The sequence below is a fragment of the Diaphorina citri genome, unplaced genomic scaffold, assembly GCF_000475195.1.
Source record: "Diaphorina citri unplaced genomic scaffold, Diaci psyllid genome assembly version 1.1 scaffold35, whole genome shotgun sequence".
NCBI lineage: Eukaryota > Metazoa > Arthropoda > Insecta > Hemiptera > Psyllidae > Diaphorina > Diaphorina citri.
The window spans coordinates 431,813-454,687 of NW_007377472.1; the positions used below are offsets into that span (position 1 = coordinate 431,813).

General features: G+C 39.6%; 1 protein-coding gene across 1 annotated transcript in view; it reads left to right on the top strand.

Annotated features, from left to right (window-relative positions):
- Positions 1-20,389, top strand: part of LOC103512109 (microtubule-actin cross-linking factor 1, isoforms 1/2/3/5) — a 173,073-nt gene extending 152,684 nt beyond the window's left edge. Inside the window, 21 exon segments of the mRNA XM_026825547.1 lie at positions 649-934; positions 1,548-1,717; positions 2,096-2,317; positions 2,970-3,098; positions 5,219-5,689; positions 6,055-6,225; positions 6,562-6,616; positions 6,937-7,112; positions 7,470-7,608; positions 7,811-8,072; positions 8,421-8,562; positions 9,460-9,618; positions 10,223-10,315; positions 13,319-13,636; positions 14,517-14,888; positions 15,250-15,341; positions 15,870-15,881; positions 16,079-17,515; positions 17,801-18,023; positions 18,458-18,669; positions 20,353-20,389. Coding sequence (XP_026681348.1) covers positions 649-934; positions 1,548-1,717; positions 2,096-2,317; positions 2,970-3,098; positions 5,219-5,689; positions 6,055-6,225; positions 6,562-6,616; positions 6,937-7,112; positions 7,470-7,608; positions 7,811-8,072; positions 8,421-8,562; positions 9,460-9,618; positions 10,223-10,315; positions 13,319-13,636; positions 14,517-14,888; positions 15,250-15,341; positions 15,870-15,881; positions 16,079-17,515; positions 17,801-18,023; positions 18,458-18,669; positions 20,353-20,389 — 5,178 coding nt within the window.
- Positions 20,390-22,875: the final 2,486 nt, after the last annotated feature.

The window sequence follows — 22,875 nt, forward strand, 5'->3', positions numbered from 1 at the left end:
ATGTGTTGAGTTGAATCCTATCAATACCGAAGCCTGGGCTATCTCAGTCGAATGAGAGCACTAGATTGTTTTGTACTGATAGGTTGATTATATATAATAATGTATCGGTAGAGCAACGTGGGTGGTTAAATCGAATGCGATAGGTAGGTATAAGAAAGTAGAGGGTCTCGGGGAAATAGAATGGGAAAATCAATAAGATGGCTTTTAACTTTTTCAACAATAAACATGTAAAACATAAAAAGGTTTAATTAAAAACAAGTTATAGAAACTAAACTTTAAGAGACCAATTCCTTATGAAAATAAAGGAGATTTTGCTCATAAATTAATTGAAGGGTTTAGATAAATATGATCTAAATTGATTGATTGATTTCTGAAGAGCATTTGATATCTTCGAGTTTTTCAATATGACCTTGTGTGAATTCAAATATATCAAGTACATAATTCTGAAGGGTTCTCTATTACTTTTCTTTATTTCATGTAAGATGAATTCAATCAACACTGTCTTTCTCAAGTTTTTGTACCATCTGTCTGGTGGGTTTCCCCAGGGTCGTTCTCTTGGTCCGCGTCCCAGATTATAATCAAACCTAGTAAAAAGTAATAGCAAATAACCAAATTTAATAAATTTCGACCATTCCCCCTCCATTCCAGGAACACTGCAAAAAGTACTACCGTGCTTTGGAGACATTCCTGCCGTGGCTAGCCCAGGCTGAGAACAAAATGGACCTGCTGCGACCCGAGAGCTTCAAACGGCGCGACATCGAGCGGCAACTTCGCGAACTTTCGGCTTTCCGTAACGACGTGTGGAAACATTCGGGCGAGTACGAGAATCTGAAACACCTAGGCGAGACGTTCCTCATGGCTTGCGATGTGGACAAGGAGATCGTCAAACAGGAACTGGCCGACGTCAAAGCTCGCTGGGACAAACTCAACAATGGTGAGAGGAACTTTGAAAATGGAAAATAGGAGACCATTTAGATCCGATATACTTAGGAATAGGAACCAAGAGGAACTTCGAAATTGCTTTTTGAACTCATGGGACCGTAAAACGCATATTTCCTTTAGGCAATTTAGAAATTTGGACCGCTTGCAATATTTCATTATAATATAAATGTAATAGAACTTCAATGAATATAGAAGGAACCAGAAAGCAAGGTAGACCACGACTGAGATGGAATGATCAAATCAACAAAGATATCATCAAAAGAAATCAAAATCCCAGTCTCATTGAAAACCAACAAAAATTTAATGATAAAACTTGGTGGAGAGGTTTTGTGAATAGTCGACCTGTTCCACCAAACAGAACGACTTAGGATATGTATGTATGTAGAACTTCAAAATGGCAAATAAAAATCATTGGAGATGCGACAGATAAAAGACATGGGAGATATGTCATTCAGGGCCGTCAAAATTTGCTCAAATTTTCATTTTCATAAAGTGTTAGGACAATGTTCATCAGTTGAAAATTAGGGAGAGGACATTTCGTGATAAATTCTAAGAGCTCAATATTTATGATCAATTTTGTAAGTTATTTATTATTTTCTTTTCAGACCTCCACGCCAAAACACAATGGCTGGAAGACATGTCCCAACGGTTGGCCGACTTCACTGAGAACCTGCGTGATTTAGGACACAATGTTCAACGTTGTGAGGATAAACTCCAATCACACGACTCTCTGGGAGGTGCTGGCAGAGACCCCAAACTACTCGAACGCATCAAGGTAATGAAGCTTTACCATTATTATTATTACTTACGTAGTTTCCTTACAACCTTTGTCTCACAGCATTACTAGTTTCAGTATAGAAAAATGACATAATGGTCAATCCTAAGCATAGTAAAATAACAACGATATCTGTTTATGTTCAGTCCCGAGAAATTATGTACTTTATTATCTGTGGCCGTGGGGATAAGACAACTGACTCTCAAGAGTCAGTGCTCTTGACCACTCAGTCACAGAGGCGGGCTGAATCAATAATTAAGTAAAAAAAAAAAAAAAAAAAAAAAAAAAAAAAAAAAAAAAAAGGAAGCAATAATGTCAATACAGAGGATGTCTAATATAAACCTAACCAATAATTGGCACTCCAATTTCCATTTCAAGGCTTTACGTGAGGACGTTGCGGCATTGAAGAAGCCTCTGGGAGCTCTGAGACAAACGGCAAACGATCTGGTAGCAGAAGGATCCGAAGCTGGAGTAGGAGATGCTACTCATCTGAGAGATGATGTTGATGGATTGGGCGAGAGGATTGAAGAGTTGGCATCCAAATTGGACGATCGGTGCTCCCAACTGCAATCTGCTTCGACTGCTCTCACTCAATACAACGTAAGTACAAGACCCACATAACAAAAAACTGCTAGAAAGTGCATAAAATGAATATACGAACAGAAATGGAATCTCATAATTTTACACATCGAATGTACATAGTATCACGAGTTAAACTCTCTCGAGAGAGTAGTCTAGCTAGGGGATGTTAAACAGAGAGTAGACTAGTGTCTAGCTGTGGGACTATAAACAGGGAGGAGAGCAGCTAAGCCTAACCAACTTAGATAGCTGGCAGTTCTTCAAAGGGTTCTTTCTGCTTTTAAAGAATAAGCACAAGTCCTCCCGATGGTTGACTGCGGTTCAGGACGAGCCAATTAAACATGGCTAGAGACCTTCACCCCGGTATATGGCAGAAAAAAAAAGATATCCTCTATTCTGTCATCATAATTCAGATACAGCTGAAGCCGCTACAACAACAAGGAAGAGTCTTTCCTGGGACCATATTTATGAACAGAATACTCCCTCTCAAGCTGCACTGAAGCGTCAATTCCAAACCACTGATTAACAAAAATTTGTTATAGTCTGAATTGAGAGCGAGAATTTTTTGTTCGTAATTCAATTCAATATAATAAAATGGGGTGTGATTTCTTATCTTAGGAGTCAAATGGTTTTAAGCCATATATTTACATCGTATAACTTCTTCTTTCCTCAGGATCAAGTGAAAGCACTGAGTGCAGATCTGTCAGGTTTGGAGAATGAACTGGATGCTATGAAACCTCCGGGTCGTGATGTTAAGACCGTCAGAGGACAACAAGACGAACTGAGCAAGTTCATCAAGAAGGTAAGTGTGAAAAGTGTTTTATCAGTGTATGATGAGTCTATTCTCAATATTCCAGCACCGTCTAAGAAATTAAGAGCTCTAGGAAAATTTATTTACCGTCTAAGAGCTCTAGGAGTTAGATGGTAGAAAACATATCTGAAATAAATCTCGCCTGGTTACCTTCCGCTTAAGTGTCTATTATTAACATCTCTATTATGTGGTAGTATTAGTCTACGATATTATTAACAAAGTTGTATCTCTATCTGCCACAACTGGACAAACTTCTTTCAAAATTCCTATCTTAAGTCTTATCTGGACAACCTCACCTAGTGTTTTGCTTCCACTCAAGAGTCTATCTCCTATTATCATTAACAAAGTTTGTATCTCTATCAGTAATCCTATCAAAATTCCTACCTCTATCTTAAAAGTCTCATCTGGTCAATTCTTGAATATTCGAAACATTTCGGTGTGCTGCAAACTGTTTCTGTTTTATTTCCTAGAGTTTCATACGAGTTATTATTCAGCATGGCTAGCTTTCAGCAAGACTCACATTTTACCGACCATTACCAGAAGTCTGCAGTGTGGAACTTTTAATTATCACATTCCACGATTAAGTGAATAAGGAAATTTGAATAATTATCAATCCATCATACGCCACCAAGTGTTGAAATGGTTGCATCTAGCGTGCACTAATGGAATCGCGTGGTTTTATAGGCCGAGATTAAATATTATGCACCGAAAGCTCTTATAAAGTGAACATGCATGCAATTTATTTGTGCTGTAAAAGTTTAGATTAGAATTGGCAGTACTAGGAAGCTTTGATGTGCTGCTTTGATAAATTGGGCTTTGAATTCATTTGCACTTATTTTTAAAAATAGCCTCTGTGCTTTTTGATTATAGGTTTTAACTCTTCCTTTTCTTCTTCTTCTTCTTCTTCACCCTTACAATATCACTGCAGTATCTTTTATTCCTTTATTTAATATTTTTATCTTTGAAATTCTGGGATATGTACCTAATCTTGTCTCCTCTACAAATAATTCGTTGCTTTTTACTTTTTCTACAAACCATCATTGTTCCTCTTCTAATTACTTGTTCTCTTGAGCGCGTAAAAAATGGGACCCATTTCCTTATTTTCATCTCTCCTCTCACACCATCGTGGGTATCCTCAATAATAATGAGCAATTACCATTCATAAACTATAATCTCGATTTGAGTTGTTCCTGTTGTCCTATCTTGATCATATTGAGATAAAACTATTTATTCCGCTACCTGGACGTAATTGCATTGCTCAGGCTAGCGTTCTACCTATGGTAATTAGTTTTAATCTTGCACACCTAATTAGAATACTTACTATCATTTTGTATTCCATCTTGTCTGCTGTCTAGTGTGCTCTTGTTTTCGAAAGGAATTTTTTCGTTTAATTTTTCATTTTTTATTATCAAATTATTTTTGAAAATCCTACAAACATTTAAAGTGCACAACTTAGGTACATTTTATTTTGTTATTAAATCAATTATTCCGTTTTTTGGTGTCTTTACCGAGTTGTTTAATTGATTCAATCATGAGAGTAATGATCTGTTGCAACGAAATCGTGTTATGTGTACGTTTCCACTGTGTTCCTTTGTGTTTATTTTCAAAGATTTTCTTCCATCAATAAGTCAATATTTTTTCCACGGTAGCATTGAATATTGTACTTCTGAATATAAAGAATTACATCATTCAAGTTTGACTAATTTCTGGCAGAATACTTTATTAAAGTATTAATTTATTTATTGCTCGAATGAAATTTTACACATTGAATATTGTACTTCTGAATATTAAAAAGAATTACATCATTCAAGTTTGACTAATTTCTGGCAGAATACTTTATTAAAGTATTAATTTATTTATTGCTCGAATGAAATTTTACAGTTCATTTGCCCCAGCAATAAGCTAATACTAATGTTGTGGTCAATTTTAAATTTATAAGGATAAAATAATATGCCTTATGTTCCAATCACAAAATTCTGATTTTCCCCTATTTTAGGGTTCATTTGAAAATAACCATTTTGTAATTTCTCCTTTATGTTGACCTTTTTTCTGACCTTATAAATGAAATTTTTCTAATGTCCCTAACGAAACCGGTTGGTCTTGTGTTTCAGCTGGTTCGTGCCGGGGATGACGTAGCTAACGCCGTCATGGCAGGCGAGAGGCTAGTAGACAGTGGTTTCGCTCCAGACACCGTGGCTACCCGCGAACAAGCCGAGAGTCTCAACAGACAACTCAACAAGCTAGACGAGAAGGCTCGCAACCGAGAAGACGAACTGGACAAGATCCTGGAGAAGCTAAACGCCTTCCAGCAAGCCCACGCGCACGTCCTGGAAGATATCAACCAGGCTTCCGAAGATCTAAGACGACTCAAGCCCGTCGGGTCCGAAGTTGAAGCGATCAAATCGCAGAAGGAAGAATTCGCGGCCCTCAAACGCCAGATTGAGCCACTGGGACAATCCGTAGACTCGTGCAATAGGACAGGCCAGGGATTGATTCAGTCGGCCGCTGCCGGTGTTAACACGAGTGCCCTGGAGAAAGATCTGGAGAAACTCAATGACAAGTGGAACGCTTTGAAAGAGAAGGTAAGTTGACTTGTATGCCGGTACTTGATTGAAGACTTGGTAACTTTTTGAAGGTCCATTCTTACTGTTAATTTCCAATATAATCCAATAGTTTGTATACAGGTTCAGTGAGGAAGTTTTGGAATAACTGTTACCCCCTTATAGGCCTGTAAAATAAAGATTTTGTTATATAAGTGAAAGAACGAAAGGTGGTTTAAGAACTTGTCTTTGTCTTATAACTACACTACTGTCCTTTTCGATTAATTCCAACAGATTGGACAATCGTTCTGTAGAACTTGTGTTTTCACTTTCCGTCGGGCGCAATGCTAAACATAACACTTTCAGGCGCAATTCATCTAATCTAATGTTTGTCTCCCTATTTTCAGCTGAACGAGCGTAGTCGTAAGCTGGACATTGGTCTGCTGCAATCTGGCAAGTTCCAGGAAGCTCTGGATGGATTTGCCAAGTGGTTGACCGATACCGAAGAGATGGTAGCCAATCAGAAGCCTCCATCCGCTGACTACAAGGTGGTCAAGGCTCAGCTACAAGAACAGAAGGTAAAATGTGATTTATGATCGGTTTAATTGTGTTGTTTTTAGCTGTTTTGTACCAACAGTTTAGCTATGATTGGATATGAGAATAGCTACTTATTTCCCGTTGTAGATTTGTCATAAAAAAGTATAAATTGCAGTCGAGGGAAGAGAGAAGAATTAGGTACTTTCCGAAGAGGAAGGAGAAATACTTTTCGGATATTTGACCTAACAAAGGAAAGGATTTGATGATTTTTCGAGAAATACACATTGTTTCCCATCTATGTGGGTGATTTGGCTCTTCAGAGAAGGCCTTTGAATAATTTCTTCCTTGCCTAACTCGTGCCTCTCTCTCCATTTCAGTTCTTGAAGAAAATGCTGGCGGACCGTCAACACTCGATGTCCTCGCTGTTCCAGAATTGAAGCACCAATTCCAAACATCTGATTTTCCAAAATTTGTTTCGGTCTGATTTGAGAGCGAGAATTTTGTTCATCAAATTGGGTGTTGGACTCCCTTCAGATATTTGGAAAACATAGATGCCGATTTGCCTACACAAGAAGTACAAAGCTCTACAATCGATCTATTCTTTTGAAAAACATTTCACCAATTTTCAGTCCTATCTCTGGAGGATAATCAAGGCATTCTTTTGGCAAACATTTTACTATCAGCCTTATCCCAGCAGGATAAACAAAGTACTTGTGTTCTAACCTTCCATTCCCTTTCTTTCCAAATTCCAGGACTCAGTTCAGACCGTCTGGGTATCCTGGAACAGGCACTGCCTCTGGCTGAACATTTCCATGAGACTCACGGCGGTCTTTCATCCTGGATGAACGATATGGAACGGCAAGTGTCCCATCTGGCCCTGCCTGCCCTGAGACCTGACCTGATTGCCCAGCAGCAGGACAAGAATGAGGTGAGTGGAGTAGTATTCAAGTTAGATGAGTGGATTAAAAAAAAAAAATAGATGACTGGAGTAAGAAAAGGACAAGAATGAGGTGAGCGGAGTAAAAGTTAGGTGAATGGAGTAATATTAAAGTTAGACGAGTGGAACAGAAAGTATAGAATGAGGTGAGTGGAGTAAAATATAAAATTAGATGAGTGGAATAAAAAGTATAACATGTGGCAAAGTAAATGTAAATACTAAATATCCACAAAAATTGTAAAGAGGGTCTATGCTTCACCATTTGGGGTGATTATTTGATTTTTACTTCGCTTAGCGGAATCATTTCTTTGCTTCCCACATTCATACCTGTTTTCGACTCTATTTCAGCAATTGCTTCAATCTATCGCTGAGCACAAGCCTCTAGTGGATAAACTGAACAAGACAGGTGAAGCCCTTATCAAGCTTACCAATGAAGAAGAAGGTGTCAAGGTTCAAGAGATCATGGATTCGGATAATGCTGTTACGCGTTCTTTCGTATTCAAATTTACTTCCCAAATTACGAAATATGTACGTACCGTCGTATACGTCCTTGTAAGTCATATTCGGATAGGATAAACAAGGTATAATCTACTGTATTCTACTGTCCCTTCAGGGAACGAAGCTTGGCTATCATCGCTTATTCAATCCTGAAGAATCACTAACAAATAAACACTCCTCCCTCATTTCAGCTTCTCAAGGAAGAGATCGACTTCGTGCTCTGCCGAAAGAAAGCGTCCCTCACACGAAGGAAGAAGCAGACAAGACGGTGAAGATTATCAAGAATATCATTGAAGACATGTATGAGAAGCAATCTATGCTGGATAGTACGAAGAGTGGCGTGAAAGATTTACTGAAGAAGAAACCGAATGCTTTGGGTGCTGACCAGCTGGCTGATGAACTGGAGAATGTGTGCTCGCGATGGAAGAACATTGCTGACGGCTGCAAGAATAGGTGAGTGGGAAGTTTGTTTCGATATTTCTCTCGGTCTCATTTGTGGTCAAATTTACACTTTGAAAGTGGTAATCCATGCTTTGAACTTGTGGAGCCCAGTCTAATTAATCAACACTAAAAACAAAGTATGTAAAAGAAAATCTCCTTACCAACCGACCGACAGAAAGAACATTTGTCCGAAAGCAAACTCACAAATATAAGTCCTAGGCTTTCGAAATCAGGGTCATACCTTCCTATTAGCGCAACAGTTACTCTTTTGTAATCTTATTGGTTCCTCAGTTTTATTTATTTATTACTTTTTTTACTATTTTGACTTTAATACTTAATTCTCTTTTCTTCGCTCCACAGAATTCAATTCCTGGAAGACGTGAAAGAGTTCTACGACACTCACGATAATCTGAACAACTGGCTGAATGCCAAGGACCGTATGATGACTGTACTGGGTCCTATCTCATCTGATCCACGTATGGTACAGAGCCAGGTGCAACAGGTAAATATATTTCTTCCTCCTTAGTACTAAGAGAACAAATTCATAAGCGCGACCGCGCGATAGCGCGACACGGGGCGCTCGCGGGTGCGTAATAAAATAATAAAATATGTAATAAGGCAGCCCTCGCGAACGCGAGTAGGTTCTGCCCTATTGGGATAATGAGCGTGATGCTAGAGGGAGAGAACGGATTAGAATATGTATGTAATGTCAATAGAGTACACTAGGCAGCAGGCCAAGGGGCTGAGACTTTCCTCGAGGGGCACACGGGTCGAGCGCGGCCAAGGAAATATAGGGGGGAAAAGGTTATGAGCGGTAAAAAATAAGAGAGGAGACACTCACCCGGGACAGGACGCGGCGCCTTCTAACGTTGCTCTTATGGGTCCTATTGACCCTGGTCTTGAATTCCGTGGGATTGGTAGCAGAGTTAACGGGAGTATCCATGGTGTTGGTTTGGCGTAAACTGATTGAATGAGAGAGAGGGCGAGAACGAGACCGCAGCGAATAGATAATTGTGGATTTCACCAACCTTCCTTCCAGCCTCAAACAGCCCGTTAGCTTAACAGCCCTGTTAAGCCAATACAAATTAAATGGAACTTAACTGGCTGTTAGTTTCCAATATAATCCAATAGTTTGTATACAGGTTCAGTGAGGAAGTTTTGGAATAACTGTTGCCTCCTTATAGGCCTGTAAAATAAAGATTTTGTTATAAGTGCAAGAACGAAAGGTAGTTTAAGAACTTGTCTTTGTCTTATACACTACTTTCCTTTTCGATTAATTCCAACAGATTGGACAATCGTTCTGTTGAACTTGTGTTTTCACTTTCCGTCGGGCGCAATGCTAAACCTAACACTTTCAGGCGCAATTCATCTAATCTAATGTTTGTCTCCCTATTTTCAGCTGAACGAGCGTAGTCGTAAGCTGGACATTGGTCTTAAACTCCAGGACACTGCAGACCGCTATGGTGCCCTGGTGGAGGCTTCTGATAATCTGGGACAGCTGCTGCAGGCCTCCAAGGCTGGCCTACGCCACCTCGTGTTGACCTACCAGGATCTGCAGGTAAGTGGAGAGTTACATTTACTTAAGTTAAGCAAGGTCTTTTGTACGAGTTAAGTTTCGAGTTCAGTTAAGCAAGGTCTTATGTAATTAAATGCTTGTGATGATCTGGCAGCCTAGTTAGCTTGGTTGGTAGCGCATCTGCCTTGTAAGCGCTAGGCCGCGGGTTCGATTCCCGCCCGGGGTGGAACTAATCCTGAACGGATAATGTTCGTTCTCGGAACGGCTGGCTTTCTCCTACCCTCTCTGGCTGGCTTTCTCTCTTCAATTCGGGACGATAAGACCTTGTATATTAAGTGGGGAACGACGTTTTTGACAACCATTTATGCTTAACACAATTAAAATGCCTCCACTTTTCAAGGACGAAAGAACTCTAATAATGTTCCTCGTATTTCAGGCTTGGATGGAGAACATGGAAGCTCGTCTGAACAAATACAGAATCTTGCCTGTGCACACCTGGCTGGCTTTCTCTCTTCAATTCGGGACAATAAGACCTTATATATTAAGCGGGGAACGACGTTTTTGACAACCATTTATGCTGAACACAATTAAAATGCCTCCGCTTTTCAAGGACGAAATAACTCTAATAATGTTCCTCGTATTTCAGGCTTGGATGGAGAACATGGAAGCTCGTCTGAACAAATACAGAATCTTGCCTGTGCACACCGAGAAGTTGATTGCTCAGATGGAAGACTTGGCTGTAAGTATTTCTTTTAGCATCATAGTGGGAATTACTCATTTATTGTAATTTCTTTCGGAAGTAAATTCACAAAGTGGAATTTTTCTCCGCTATTCAGCTGAGGAACTCGGCAGTGATCACGGGAACCCTATTTCAAGTTTAGAAGACATGTTTTATGTCCTGTTTTTATAAAGTCAAATAAGCCAACTAAATTATTATCCGTCATATTACTCCAGTTGGTTTGTCCCACTTTGACAGCATAAATGTAGCACACAACAACACTGATGGTGGATTTCACTTAGACAGCGACAGCAAGCCCTGGAGAAAGCTCTACAGGTAAAACTGAAATTTGATCATTTAGACTTTTTATTTGTTATAAGTCTCTTCTTGGACCCTCAAAAAGGCCCATGGAAAGATAGGTATGTATGTTACAAATGTCAGGATCTTTGATCATTAGGCCAGCTTCCTCTCGCATCCCAGTATTTTCCTACAATATCATTGCTGGCTTCCAAGGCAGGACAGAAGTTTAGGTTTGAAGAGTTCATACCTGCCAGGTCTGCCTGATAGTGAGTGGCTGGCCTAACAGTTACCTGATGGCAAAATAGAACTGATTTTCAAAGATGGAAACATCAACCCCGTAGGGAACAAGGTGAAGATGTTAGATAAATTTTGAATTTCAATTCACACTCTTCCCGTTCATTTCCAGGAATCCTCCCAGTTCAGTGACAAGCTCGAGGGTATGCTCCGAGCTCTGGCCAACACAGCCGACCAAGTCGCCGGGGCTGAACCCATCTCCGCCCATCCGCCCAAGATTCACGACCAGATTGACGACAACAATGCCATGATTGAAGATCTGGACAAGAGAGAAGAAGCGTTCCAAGCTGTGAAGAAAGCGGCCAATGATGTCATCAACAAGGCGCCTAACTCTTCCGATCCTGCTGTCCGAGGTAAGAGTCTTCAGGGAGAGTGGTTAGGTGGTAGAGAACGCCTCAGGCATTAACTTCACCCCGGTTTGAACTTTACGTTCTCTTTTCATTTTCTCCCTTACTTTGTCTCAAAAATACACGAAGGTTTCCTTAAGGCTTGGTGAGTACAATCCTAGTAATACAGTTGCTAAGGCATTGTATTATTAACCGAGAGGACTGTGGTTTGAATTACAGAAGCGACATGAAATAGTTGAGTCAAAGGAAGGCCATTTATAAGATGAACTGGATGAAGTTCAAATTCGTCTGTTGTCCTAATCCCTTCTGTCATTCTTCTAAGTCAGACCTTTGTATAATATACTTGTTATTTATTAAAATTAATAAATTGAAATGCATTCCTTTATAATCAATTAATCTTATCACCTCGTTTTTCCTCCGTTACAGACATCAAGAAGAAACTCGAGCGTCTCAACGGCCTCTGGAACGAGGTTCAGAAGGCCACCAACGATCGCGGCCGTAGCCTAGAAGAGGCACTGGCTCTGGCCGAGAAGTTCTGGAGCGAACTGCAATCCGTGATGGCCACACTACGTGACCTTCAGGACAATCTGAACAGCCAGGAACCTCCAGCCGGATGACTGGAGTAAGAAAAGGACAAGAATGAGGTGAGCGGAGTAAAAGTTAGGTGAATGGAGTAATATTAAAGTTAGACGAGTGGAATGAATTATCATTTGATAACATTCGAATCTGGTTCAACTGAAATTTGCACGTCTCGTCCAGATGGTTTCCTTTCCTTGGTTGTGCAACTGCGGAATAAAAAGTATAACATGTGGCAAAGTAAAAGTAAATACTAAATATCCACAAAAATTGTAAAGAGGGTCTATGCTTCACCATTTGGGGTGATTATTTGATTTTTACTTCGCTTAGCGGAATCATTTCTTTGTTTCCCACATTCAAACCTGTTTTCGACTCTATTTCAGCAATTGCTTCAATCTATCGCTGAGCACAAGCCTCTAGTGGACAAACTGAACAAGACAGGTGAAGCCCTTATCAAGCTTACCAATGAAGAAGAAGGTGTCAAGGTTCAAGAGATCATGGATTCGGATAATGCCAGATATAATGCGCTCAAGGTTGAGCTTAGACAGCGACAGCAAGCCCTGGAGAAAGCTCTACAGGTAAAACTGAAATTTGATTATTTAGACTCTTTATTTGTTATAAGTCTCTTCTTGGACCCTCAAAAAAGCCCATGAAAATATAGGTATGTATGTTACAAATGTCAGGATCTTTGACCATTAGGCCATTTTCCTCTCGCATCCCAGTATTTTCCTACAATATCATTGCTGGCTTCCAAGGCAGGACAGAAGTTTAGATGTGAAGAGTTCATACCTGTCAGGTCTACCTGATAGTGAGTGGCTGGCCTAACAGTTACCTGATGGCAAAATAGAACTGATTTTCAAAGATGGAAAAATCAACCCCGTAGGGAACAAGGTGAAGATGTTAGATAAATTTTGAATATCAATTCACACTCTCCCCGTTCATTTCCAGGAATCCTCCCAGTTCAGCGACAAGCTCGAGGGTATGCTCCGAGCTCTGGCCAATACAGCCGACCAAGTCGCCGGGGCTGAACCCATCTCTGCCCATCCGCCCAAGATTCACGACCAGATTGACGACAACAATGCCATGATTGAAGATCTGGACAAGAGAGAAGAAGCGTTCCAAGCTGGATAGTTACTTTGATGAGCTGAAGACTCATCTTATAAAACTTTCATCCTGTTTTTTTCCTTCAGGACTTGCTCAACTTCCTGGAGAGAGCTGAAGACCGGTTCGCCAAATTGGGACCTCTTGGCTCTGACATTGACGCGGTGAAGAAACAAATTGCTCAACTCAAACAGTTCAAGGCCGATGTGGACCCTCATATGGTGAAGGTCGAAGCTTTGAACAGGTGAGAAAATACGGGGAAATTTTAACTTGGGTGAAAGATACAGGGGAAAATTGGCGTGGGTGAAAAATATTGGTGAAATCCAAAATGATAGTACTTTTCTAGCTGCATAAACAGGACCTCTTTCTTTCACTCTTCAAACTAACACCCTTCCTATTTCTTCAGGATCTAACCGAGGAAATCGCCAACAAGCAGAACGAGGTTGACGGTACCGTAGACTCTGGGTTCGAGCTCATGAAACATATTTCCAGCGACGAAGCCATTCAGCTGAAGGATAAACTGGACTCCCTACAGCGCCGCTACAACGAGTTGACAGCCCGTGGTGCTGATATGCTGAAACACGCGCAGGAGGCATTACCTCTCGTGCAGCAATTCCATAATTCCCATCATCGGCTAGTAGATTGGATGCTTGGCGCGGAGGCAACGCTGCAGGCCGCCGAACCGCGGGAAGAAGACATATCTCGTCTCGAAGCGGATATACAGGTACGACTAAGTGGTTATGTTATCGTACACAGAAAGCCCACTTCCAGGCTTAGGAGGGGCAAACATCCCTAAAGGTCCACCTTTCTAGGTGTTGGGGATCTGGAGACGATCAGTGGGTGAATGAGTAAATGGATCTCGTTTTCATATAATAGTATTTGTACCTGAATAGGTACCTACTTTTGAATGCATAGTAAGTGTAACACGTCAGGATCCCAATATTTATCAGTTAGCTGCAAATGAGATGAGATTGCAAATGAGATCTCAATAAGTTAGCTCTTAGCTTAGGAGATCGATTATTATTGTATATTGTTTAAAAATAAATAAAGAAAGAAACATGTTATTTTCAAGTGGGTGAAAATTGAACTTTGTAAAATGTTTTTTTAGCGGTGTAGCTACACCAAGGGGGTTTTTGGTCTCTAGCCAAGATTACTTGGCCCGTCCAGAATCGCAGACAACCATCATGAGGACCTGTGGTTTTCCTTTGAAACATGATAAACCCTTTGTAAAATCTTAGTTGGGTGAAAATTGAACTTTGTAAAATGTTTTTTTAGCGGTGTAGCTGTACCAAGGGGGTTTTTGGTCTCTAGCCAAGGTTACTTGGCCCGTCCAGAATCGCAGACAACCATCATGAGGACCTGTGGTTTTCCTTTGAAACATGATAAACCCTTTGTAAAATCTTAGCTATTTGTACCTGAATAGGTACCTACTTTTGAATTTATAGTAATTGTAACACGTCAAGATCCCAATATTTATCAGTTAGCTGCAAATGAGATGAGAGCAATCTCTCAATAAGTTAGCTCTTAGCTTAGGAGATCGATTATTATTGTATATTGTTTAAAAATAAATAAAGAAAGAAACATGTTATTTTCAATCAATACAGGAATTCCGCCCCGTTCTGGAGAACATCAACCTCATCGGGCCACAACTCTGCCAGATATCCCCGGGAGAGGGCGCGTCCACCATCGAAGGTCTGGTGACGCGGGACAACCGCCGTTTCGACGCGATTGTAGAGCAGATCCAACGCAAAGCCGAGAGAATCCACCTCTCTAAACAGCGCTCTCTGGAAGTGATCAGTGACATTGACGAACTTCTGGATTGGTTCCGAGAGGTGGAATCGAACCTGAGAGAAGCGGAACCTCCCAGTTCAGAACCAGATGTGATCCGTGTGCAGCTGAAGGAGCATAAGGCTCTCAATGATGATATATCCTCGCAGAAGACACGCGTGAGAGATGTGCTGTCTACTGCTAAGAAAGTAAGTAGTGGACTTCGGATCTGGAGGTTGGTGGTTCTAGTCCAAGTCAAGTCATAATCATAAACTTTATCTAGGTGTATTAAGTACGGAACGACATTTGTGACAAGCTAAGTGTATGCTTAACACAATTTAATTTTCTTTTAATTTCAATAATGAAATAATAATAATTATTATTATTTTCATTAGGCTTTTAGGTGTATTTAGTTAAATTTAGAAATTTCATCGAATCAAAGGACACTAAATTGAATTTTGTGCAGCAAAGTAGTATCTGTGAACCTGAGCCTATACCTTTTCGAGGTATCTTGACGAAATATTTAAGATATTTTCCAACATCAATAAGTTCTTCTCTTCTCCATTCCAGGTACTGCGTGAATCTCCCCAGCATGAAGACACGTCTGTCATTCGTGAGAAGATGGAAGATCTTCGTGAAGCCATGGATACCGTGTCTGGTGAGTGCTAGAATTCCTATCAGTATTATGTTATTTGCTATTTTATTAAACTCTAAATCCGTTTTGGGTATTCAAGATCACTCTAATAATCCCAACTTCCCAACAGGCCAATGAAAGAATAGTTGAAAAAACTTGCGGTCATATTTATAAACAAAATATTGGCTGGCACTCAAGCTGAATTGAAGCACCAATTCCAAACATCTGATTTTCCAAAATTTGTTTCAGTCTGATTTGAGAGCGAGAATTTTGTTCATCAAATTGGGTGTTGGACTCCCTTCAGATACTTGGAAGAGAGAAACAATCAATAATTTATTGATGAGCTGCCCAGCGTCTGGGTTGCCATATGACACAGCATACTCTCAAAGAGACATGTCACATTAAAATTAAATTGAAAAGATGAAAATTAAAAAAAAAAAAAAAAATGCCGATTTGAAAATCTTAGTGTACCTTACAATGAACTGACTGTTAGATACTAGTAGCTTTTGACTGAATATTTTCAATCTTCTCTTTCATGCTGTCTTTGGAAATTTAGGTCAATACGAAGGTAATTCTAACTATTCGATTAAGTTATGGTCATAATTATCTGGTAAACAGAATAGTTTGGCAGCTTATGTTGGGATATGATTTTTGCATGGATAGCTGAAAGTCAAAAGTGTACAAAATGCTTCGTTTATGCAATTTGAATTCCTCTTATATTTCCAATGAATATGACTGACATTTTGTATTTCTCTCACATTACAGACAAGCTCAAGAGCTAACAGAACGTACCTCAGCCGAGCAAGCGGCTGCCCTCAAGGAACCTCTTGCCTCTGTCAATCGCCGCTGGGATGAATTACTACGGGCTGTGGTAGAACGTCAGAGACAACTGGAGAATGCTCTCCTACGTCTGGGACAATTCCAACATGCCTTGGCTGAACTATTCGCCTGGATCGACAACACCAACAGAACGCTTGATAATGAGCTCAAACCAGTAGCAGGAGATCCACAGCTACTGGAGATAGAACTTGCCAAGCTCAAGGTCCTCATGAATGATATCCAAGCACATCAGAACAGTGTGGACACACTCAACTATGCTGGAAGACAACTCATAGAATCTGGCAAGGGAAGTGACGAAGCTTCATCTACACAGGACAAGTTGAACAAACTGAACAGCAAGTGGAGAGATCTCCTACAGAAGGCAGCGGACAGGCAGACAGAGCTAGAAGAGGCTTTGAAAGATGCCCAACGGTTCTCAGCTGAGATACAAGATCTCCTGTCCTGGCTTAGTGAGGTGGATGGTGTGATTGCCGCCTCTAAACCAGTGGGAGGACTTCCTGAGACTGCCAGTGAGCAACTGGAACGTTTCATGGAAGTGTACAACGAGCTGGAAGAGAATCGACCTAAAGTAGAAACAGTGCTCGCTCAGGGTGCTGAATATCTGAAGAAAGCACCAGGCACCGCCAGCAATCTACAACAGAACTTGAGAACTCTCAAACAACGCTGGGACAGTGTGACTGCACGGGCTAATGACAAGAAGATCAAACTAGAGATAGCACTCAAGGAGGCTACAGAGTTCCATGACTCACTGCAAGCATTCGTAGACTGGTTGACCAACGCTGAGAAGACATTGTCCAACTTGAAACCTGTGTCTCGTGTGCTACCGACCATCCTGCAGCAAATAGAGGAACACAAGGCTTTCCAGAAGGACGTGGGTGTTCATCGTGAAACCATGCTTCATCTGGACAAGAAGGGAACGCATCTCAAGTACTTCTCTCAGAAGCAGGATGTCATTCTTATCAAGAATCTCCTGATCAGTGTTCAGCACAGATGGGAACGTGTTGTATCTAAGAGTGCTGAGAGAACGCGTGCCTTGGACCATGGTTATAAGGAGGCCCGTGAATTCCATGATGCTTGGACCGCTCTCATGTCTTGGTTATCAGATACAGAGAAGTCTCTGGATGATCTTGCTATCGAAACCCAGTCCATGGGTAATGACCCGGAGAGAATCAAGCAGCGGCTGGCCAAACATCGCGACTTCCAACGCGCGTTGAGTGGTAAACAGGCGGCTTATGATTCCACCATGCGGTGTGGTAAGGCTCTGAAGGATAAGGCACCCAAGACAGATGAAGCTCCTCTCAGACAGATGATGAATGAACTCAAGGAGAAATGGAACACTGTGTGCTCCAAGGCCGTTGATAGGTGAGTCTTGTCACTGTTTTTATTTCACTTGTAAGACAGTCATGTACCCCGTTTGCAATTGGACACCGAAGTATTTAGGGGTATCTTGTGTCTTTAATAGGAACTGAACATCCAGGTAGATAAATAATCTCTCAACACAGAACCCAAAAATCCTTCTTAAATCAAAACATATCCTTAGGCAAAGTTTAAATAAATTTTCAAATAGAGTATCTGATACTAGATTTATCAACGACCAAAAACTGAATCTGTCCCCAACACTAAACAACCCTGTCTATTTGATTCCAGACAACGCAAGCTGGAAGAGGCTCTGTTGTACTGTGGTCAATTCAAGGATGCCCTGGAGGCGCTTCTGGATTGGCTACGGAAGACAGAGAAGGTTCTGGCCGAAGACACCCCAGTGCATGGGGATTTGGATACTGTGATGGCTCTGGTTGAACAACACAAGGCATTTGAAGGTGACCTGGAGAGCCGAGCCCTCCAAATGGAATCCGTGAAACGCACTGGAAAGGTATTCTAAACAAATTAAAATACTTATTTATAGTTCAATATACCTACCGCTATGGCAAAATACAAGATTCTACGATCCATTGCCTAGACGACACCTTTTTACACATAAACACACCTAGAGGCTAAAATTGAGAAAATTTTGTAACTAGAAACCAAAGGCCTCTCTTAATAATATTTATCCTATTCTACCTATTCTATGGGGTTTTATCTGGACAATCTTCTGTTCCCATTTTCTTATCCTATGATCAATTATTCTCTTCATCCATTAGATATTGGTGCTTTATTTAGACTTTCGAATTAGGAATTTAGGACACTTAGTCCCTTTATCTCAACCGTTTAATATTGCACCACTTTATTTATTTATTTAAATTATAAAGTACAGTATGTTAGATTACAAATTAATAATAAAATCCATTGATTAATTCTATCCCTCAGGAACTGGAAGAGAAGGCAAACGCCGCTGACGCTGCTGCTATCCGATCTCAACTGAACGAGCTGACCTCTCTGTGGTCCAGAGTGAATAAGCTGACCGAGAGGAAGACTCACCGTCTGGAGGAGGCTTTGAAGGAGGCGGAACAACTGCACAAGGCCGTGCATACACTTCTGGAGTGGCTGTCCGATGCTGAAATGAAACTCAGGTATGTGTTGTCATTTTATTTTCTATGTATCATGTATTCTATCCTAACTTCTTGTATTTTGTCATTATTAGGTAATTAAATAAATGACCTGACTAATAGATCAGTTGCGCTTACTTGTGTGATGTTTCAAAGTCATAGAGCAGGAAAAATGAGGACCAACGGAATTTTTCTTTTTCTAGATATCTTTTTCCTTAACCCTTACTTAATACATAATCGCGGACACTTTTTTTCACTGTATCATAAACTCCCACCCTTTAATTAACTCTGAAGAACAAATTGAATAATACACGTTGTTCGTATCTATTTGATGCAGAGGCTACCTAACGCTTTAATGGCCAAAAAGTTCATAATTTTTTTCAAGTTTTTTATGTGGGTTACCTAACCAAAAAGTTGACCATTTGTGGTAGTTCTTTTTGTAGGCTACCTAATGCTCTAACTACCAAAAAGTTGATAATTTGTTGGCCGAACGATAGTGAGGTCTATGTTTCAACTTGACCGTTTTGCATTTGGTTTAGATTTTAGAATTTTAGATGCTTGTTTGAATGTGTGTTCCGCAATAACTAGCGGTTGACTCGTCCAATTTTGATGAAATTTGGTATTCTCCTTAATGACATCAATGCACGTCGATGCTTGAAATTTGGAGTTCCTACTCTGAAAGTCTGAACGGGACCTATTTTTGGTCAAGACGTTTCAGATGAATTCCAATAGGTGACTCACCGTCATAAACCCTCGTATTATTTCTACAAAAAATATTTTTTTTTTGTCTAAAGACCCTAATTCTTGATAAATCTATTGTTTCAAAAAAGGTTAAGAAAACACACAAAAACCAAATCTGTCCGCTATTAAGTTGTTATCTGAAAACAAACTGTCCGCAACTAGGTAATCTTTTGAGTCGATGTCCGCAATTAACCTATTCACCAAATCTGACCTAGTTATTTCGCAGGTTGTTCACATATTTTCACTGCAGTTGTTTGAGGGTGACTCACAAAAATTTCGAGTTTCCGACAGAACCAGAAATTCCACTGTCTTTGTAGCTTATTAAGCTATATTTATTCCACTATCCTACGCGAAAAATATTTAATTATCGAAATCTTTGGATTTTATCAACAGGAGTATGTTTCATGTGCCGTTTTTGGGGTCGTAATTTCTGCTTCTCTCCACATTTTGAAATATTGTGAGCTATTTTCAACCGCAGTAGGCTGAAAAATGCTTTAGCTGTAGGTACACCATACTTCCATACTAAAATATTTTTATATACACATATATTAATAATAATGAAAAAAAATATAAGAAGACAAGGAGCACAAGATGATCTACATTTTGGAATTTGTGCTCCTTCTTTTCTTGGTTTTGCTCATTTGTTAATTCCTTATTCTATTTAAGTTCACACTCGTATATTTTTACAGGAACGTATACAAAATCCATGGTACATAAGTAAAGTCAATTAAATTTTTTATCAGATTTGTGTTTTTTTTATTATTACTAGTGGTTGACCCGCCCTTTGTACGGGATCAGTGCGCCGTAAGAGGCATGACTTTGAAGCGCCGCCATTTTGAAATAGGATGGAATGTAATAATCAAAATCGGTCGAGCCGTTTTTGCGTGAAAAAAGAACAACGAAAGGTCTATGACAGACAGACAGACATACATACTAAACCATTATATACAACTTCTCACTTTTCTATATTTCCAGCAAACCTCATATATTTTTCTACGACTTGCTACAATAGATCAGTTGCGCTTACTTGTGTGATGTTTCAAAGTCATAGAGCAGGAAATACTGAGAAAAGAACTTGAGCAATCGAGTGAATAGAATATACCTTGCTTAGACTGCCAGTATAGGACTGAAAAGCCCCTTTCTTCTCGCAGTCTAAACAAGGTCTCATCATTCTATCAGTCAGTTTTCCTCAGAGTTGGGTGGCCTATATTTGGGTTGTCCTATTTACCCCTTGTATTCTTAGTAGGCTCTCATCTTGCCCGTATGTCTTCGTCTGCTTCCATTGGTAAAGAAAGAAAGAAAGTAGGAAAAGGAGAGGAGATATACACAATTGTGTGAGAAAAAAACTTGTATTGACATAACGATGTAGAAGTACAGTAAACAGTAGTAGGAAGTTAGCACTATGTTGGCCAGAAAAGCAATTTTCTGGTATTCAGACACATGTGTGTGTTCTAAAGTTAAACTAAGTATTCTTTTGTAAGCCATCAACCTACTCATTTGTAAGTCACCAAGGTATTCTTTGGTAAGTCACTTGAGCACTCATTTGTAAATCACTCAAGCATTTGTAAGTCACTATAGTTTCCAATTAAAGTCAATTCTCTGGTGAAGAGGTAAGTATAACTTAAACAAGTTGTGTTGTCCTGCACGCATTCAGTTGTTGGTTTCTTTCACTAGTATTTATTAGAAATTGAGGCAGTGTCAAATATTTGAAAATCTACATGTGTAAAATAAGAAAACACCTCTAGGTGTTTGAGGAAAATCGATACATATCTTCTTTGAGATTTATCTAGTCTTTTTTCTGTTTTCCCCCCTCTTGTCTGTTATATTTTCCCCCTCTTTTTCTTTGTTTTGTTGTTTTTGGGTATTTCGGACCTATGGCATGCTTATTGTTTGTTTTTTAGCCGGGCAAGTCCTTCTCGAGAGAAGCTCAATGACAATCTACCGCACTATGGGCCTCGGTTTCCACCTAAAGGAAGGTACTATAACTCCTGTCTATTTTATAGATTTTATTTGGCTTGGGGATCACAGTCAATATTATAATATTTTGTAAATAAAAAAAGTTTAGTTCTCATTATTACTATTATTTGTACTTTTTTAAACACTGAATAATATAATCTTATTATAAAAATGTAGTTTCGTTAAAATGTATTTTTATGTAGGTAGGTACCTCAGTAGGTAAATTTACGAGTGTTCAATTTTTTTAAATGGCATATTTTGTCATAGAAATCACCTGCAGAAGAGAAAAATCCCAAGTTCCTGAAAATTAATAAATACATATAGGTAATAACAGGTAGGCACACTGGTACAGTCACGAGCCCTTACTTAGTGTTGGGAATAATCGATTATGATAATCGATTAATCGATTATTATTGATAATCGTAATCGATTATAAAAAATAATCGAAAGTATAATCGATTATGAAAAATAATCGGAAAATCACATTTTGGTATATTTGCCATTTTCAGTCGATTTTTGTATTTTTTCGCTCATTCTCTAATACTTTTTTTTCCTTGTTGCATGAAAAATATTTAACATGTATGTCATTAGGTATGTAATTTATGTGTATTACCTATATCTTATACCTACCTATGAGGTTAAATAGAAGGAACTGGACCATCAGTCTAAGGCTAAGGTCTTATCGTAGTTATCGCCCTAAAGCAGAAGAGAGAATGACAGGATAGAAGAAAGTCAGCCGACCACAAACTTTATCTGATAATGATAAAATTCACCCTGAGGCCTGAATGGGAATCCAACCCGCCAATCAGCACTCTCATGACATTTGTGACACCCTCAATAGATGAGCTATTATTTAGCTCTTAGTTCAGTTATCATTAGTCATTAGACTTAAGTCTTAACTGGTTGACTGATGACAGGTTAATTGGTTTTTACTTTTTAGTTGTTAATGTGATGTGCTAAAAGTACAAGAAGTGCCCCCCCCCCCACCTAGGGTAAGGCACTTTTCTCATGACTTTTCCACGTATTAGAATAATCGATTATTAATCGATTAATAATCGATTAATCGATTATTTTTTATAATCGATTATTGATAATCGATTATGTGAAATAATCGATTATTCCCAACACTAATAATAACAGAGTTTCAAATTTTCGATTTGGTCGTTTTTCTCGGTCAAAAAATAAAAAATACCTTGTTCTTGCTCATTTTTCACTTACAAACCGAAACATCTCGATAGCCAATCAGATTTGTTCTCAAGGAAAGGAATATTATTTTCCACAGACCTAGCCTGGACCCTGGACAATACCAAATTTCATCCGGAAACGGTGAGTTGCAGAATTTTGTCTCGCCATCAAAAGGGTCAATTCCAAATTCCGTCCCTTAACATCTTAAGCGCGCGTGGTACATGTATATCAGGTACATGTATATCGTGGTACATGTATATCAGGGGTTGGATGGAAGAGAATGCCCTAGGCATTAATCCCGCCCCTGAGTTAGGATTTTTCAATTTTTTTTTCTTTCTTTATTCAATTTTCGTTTTA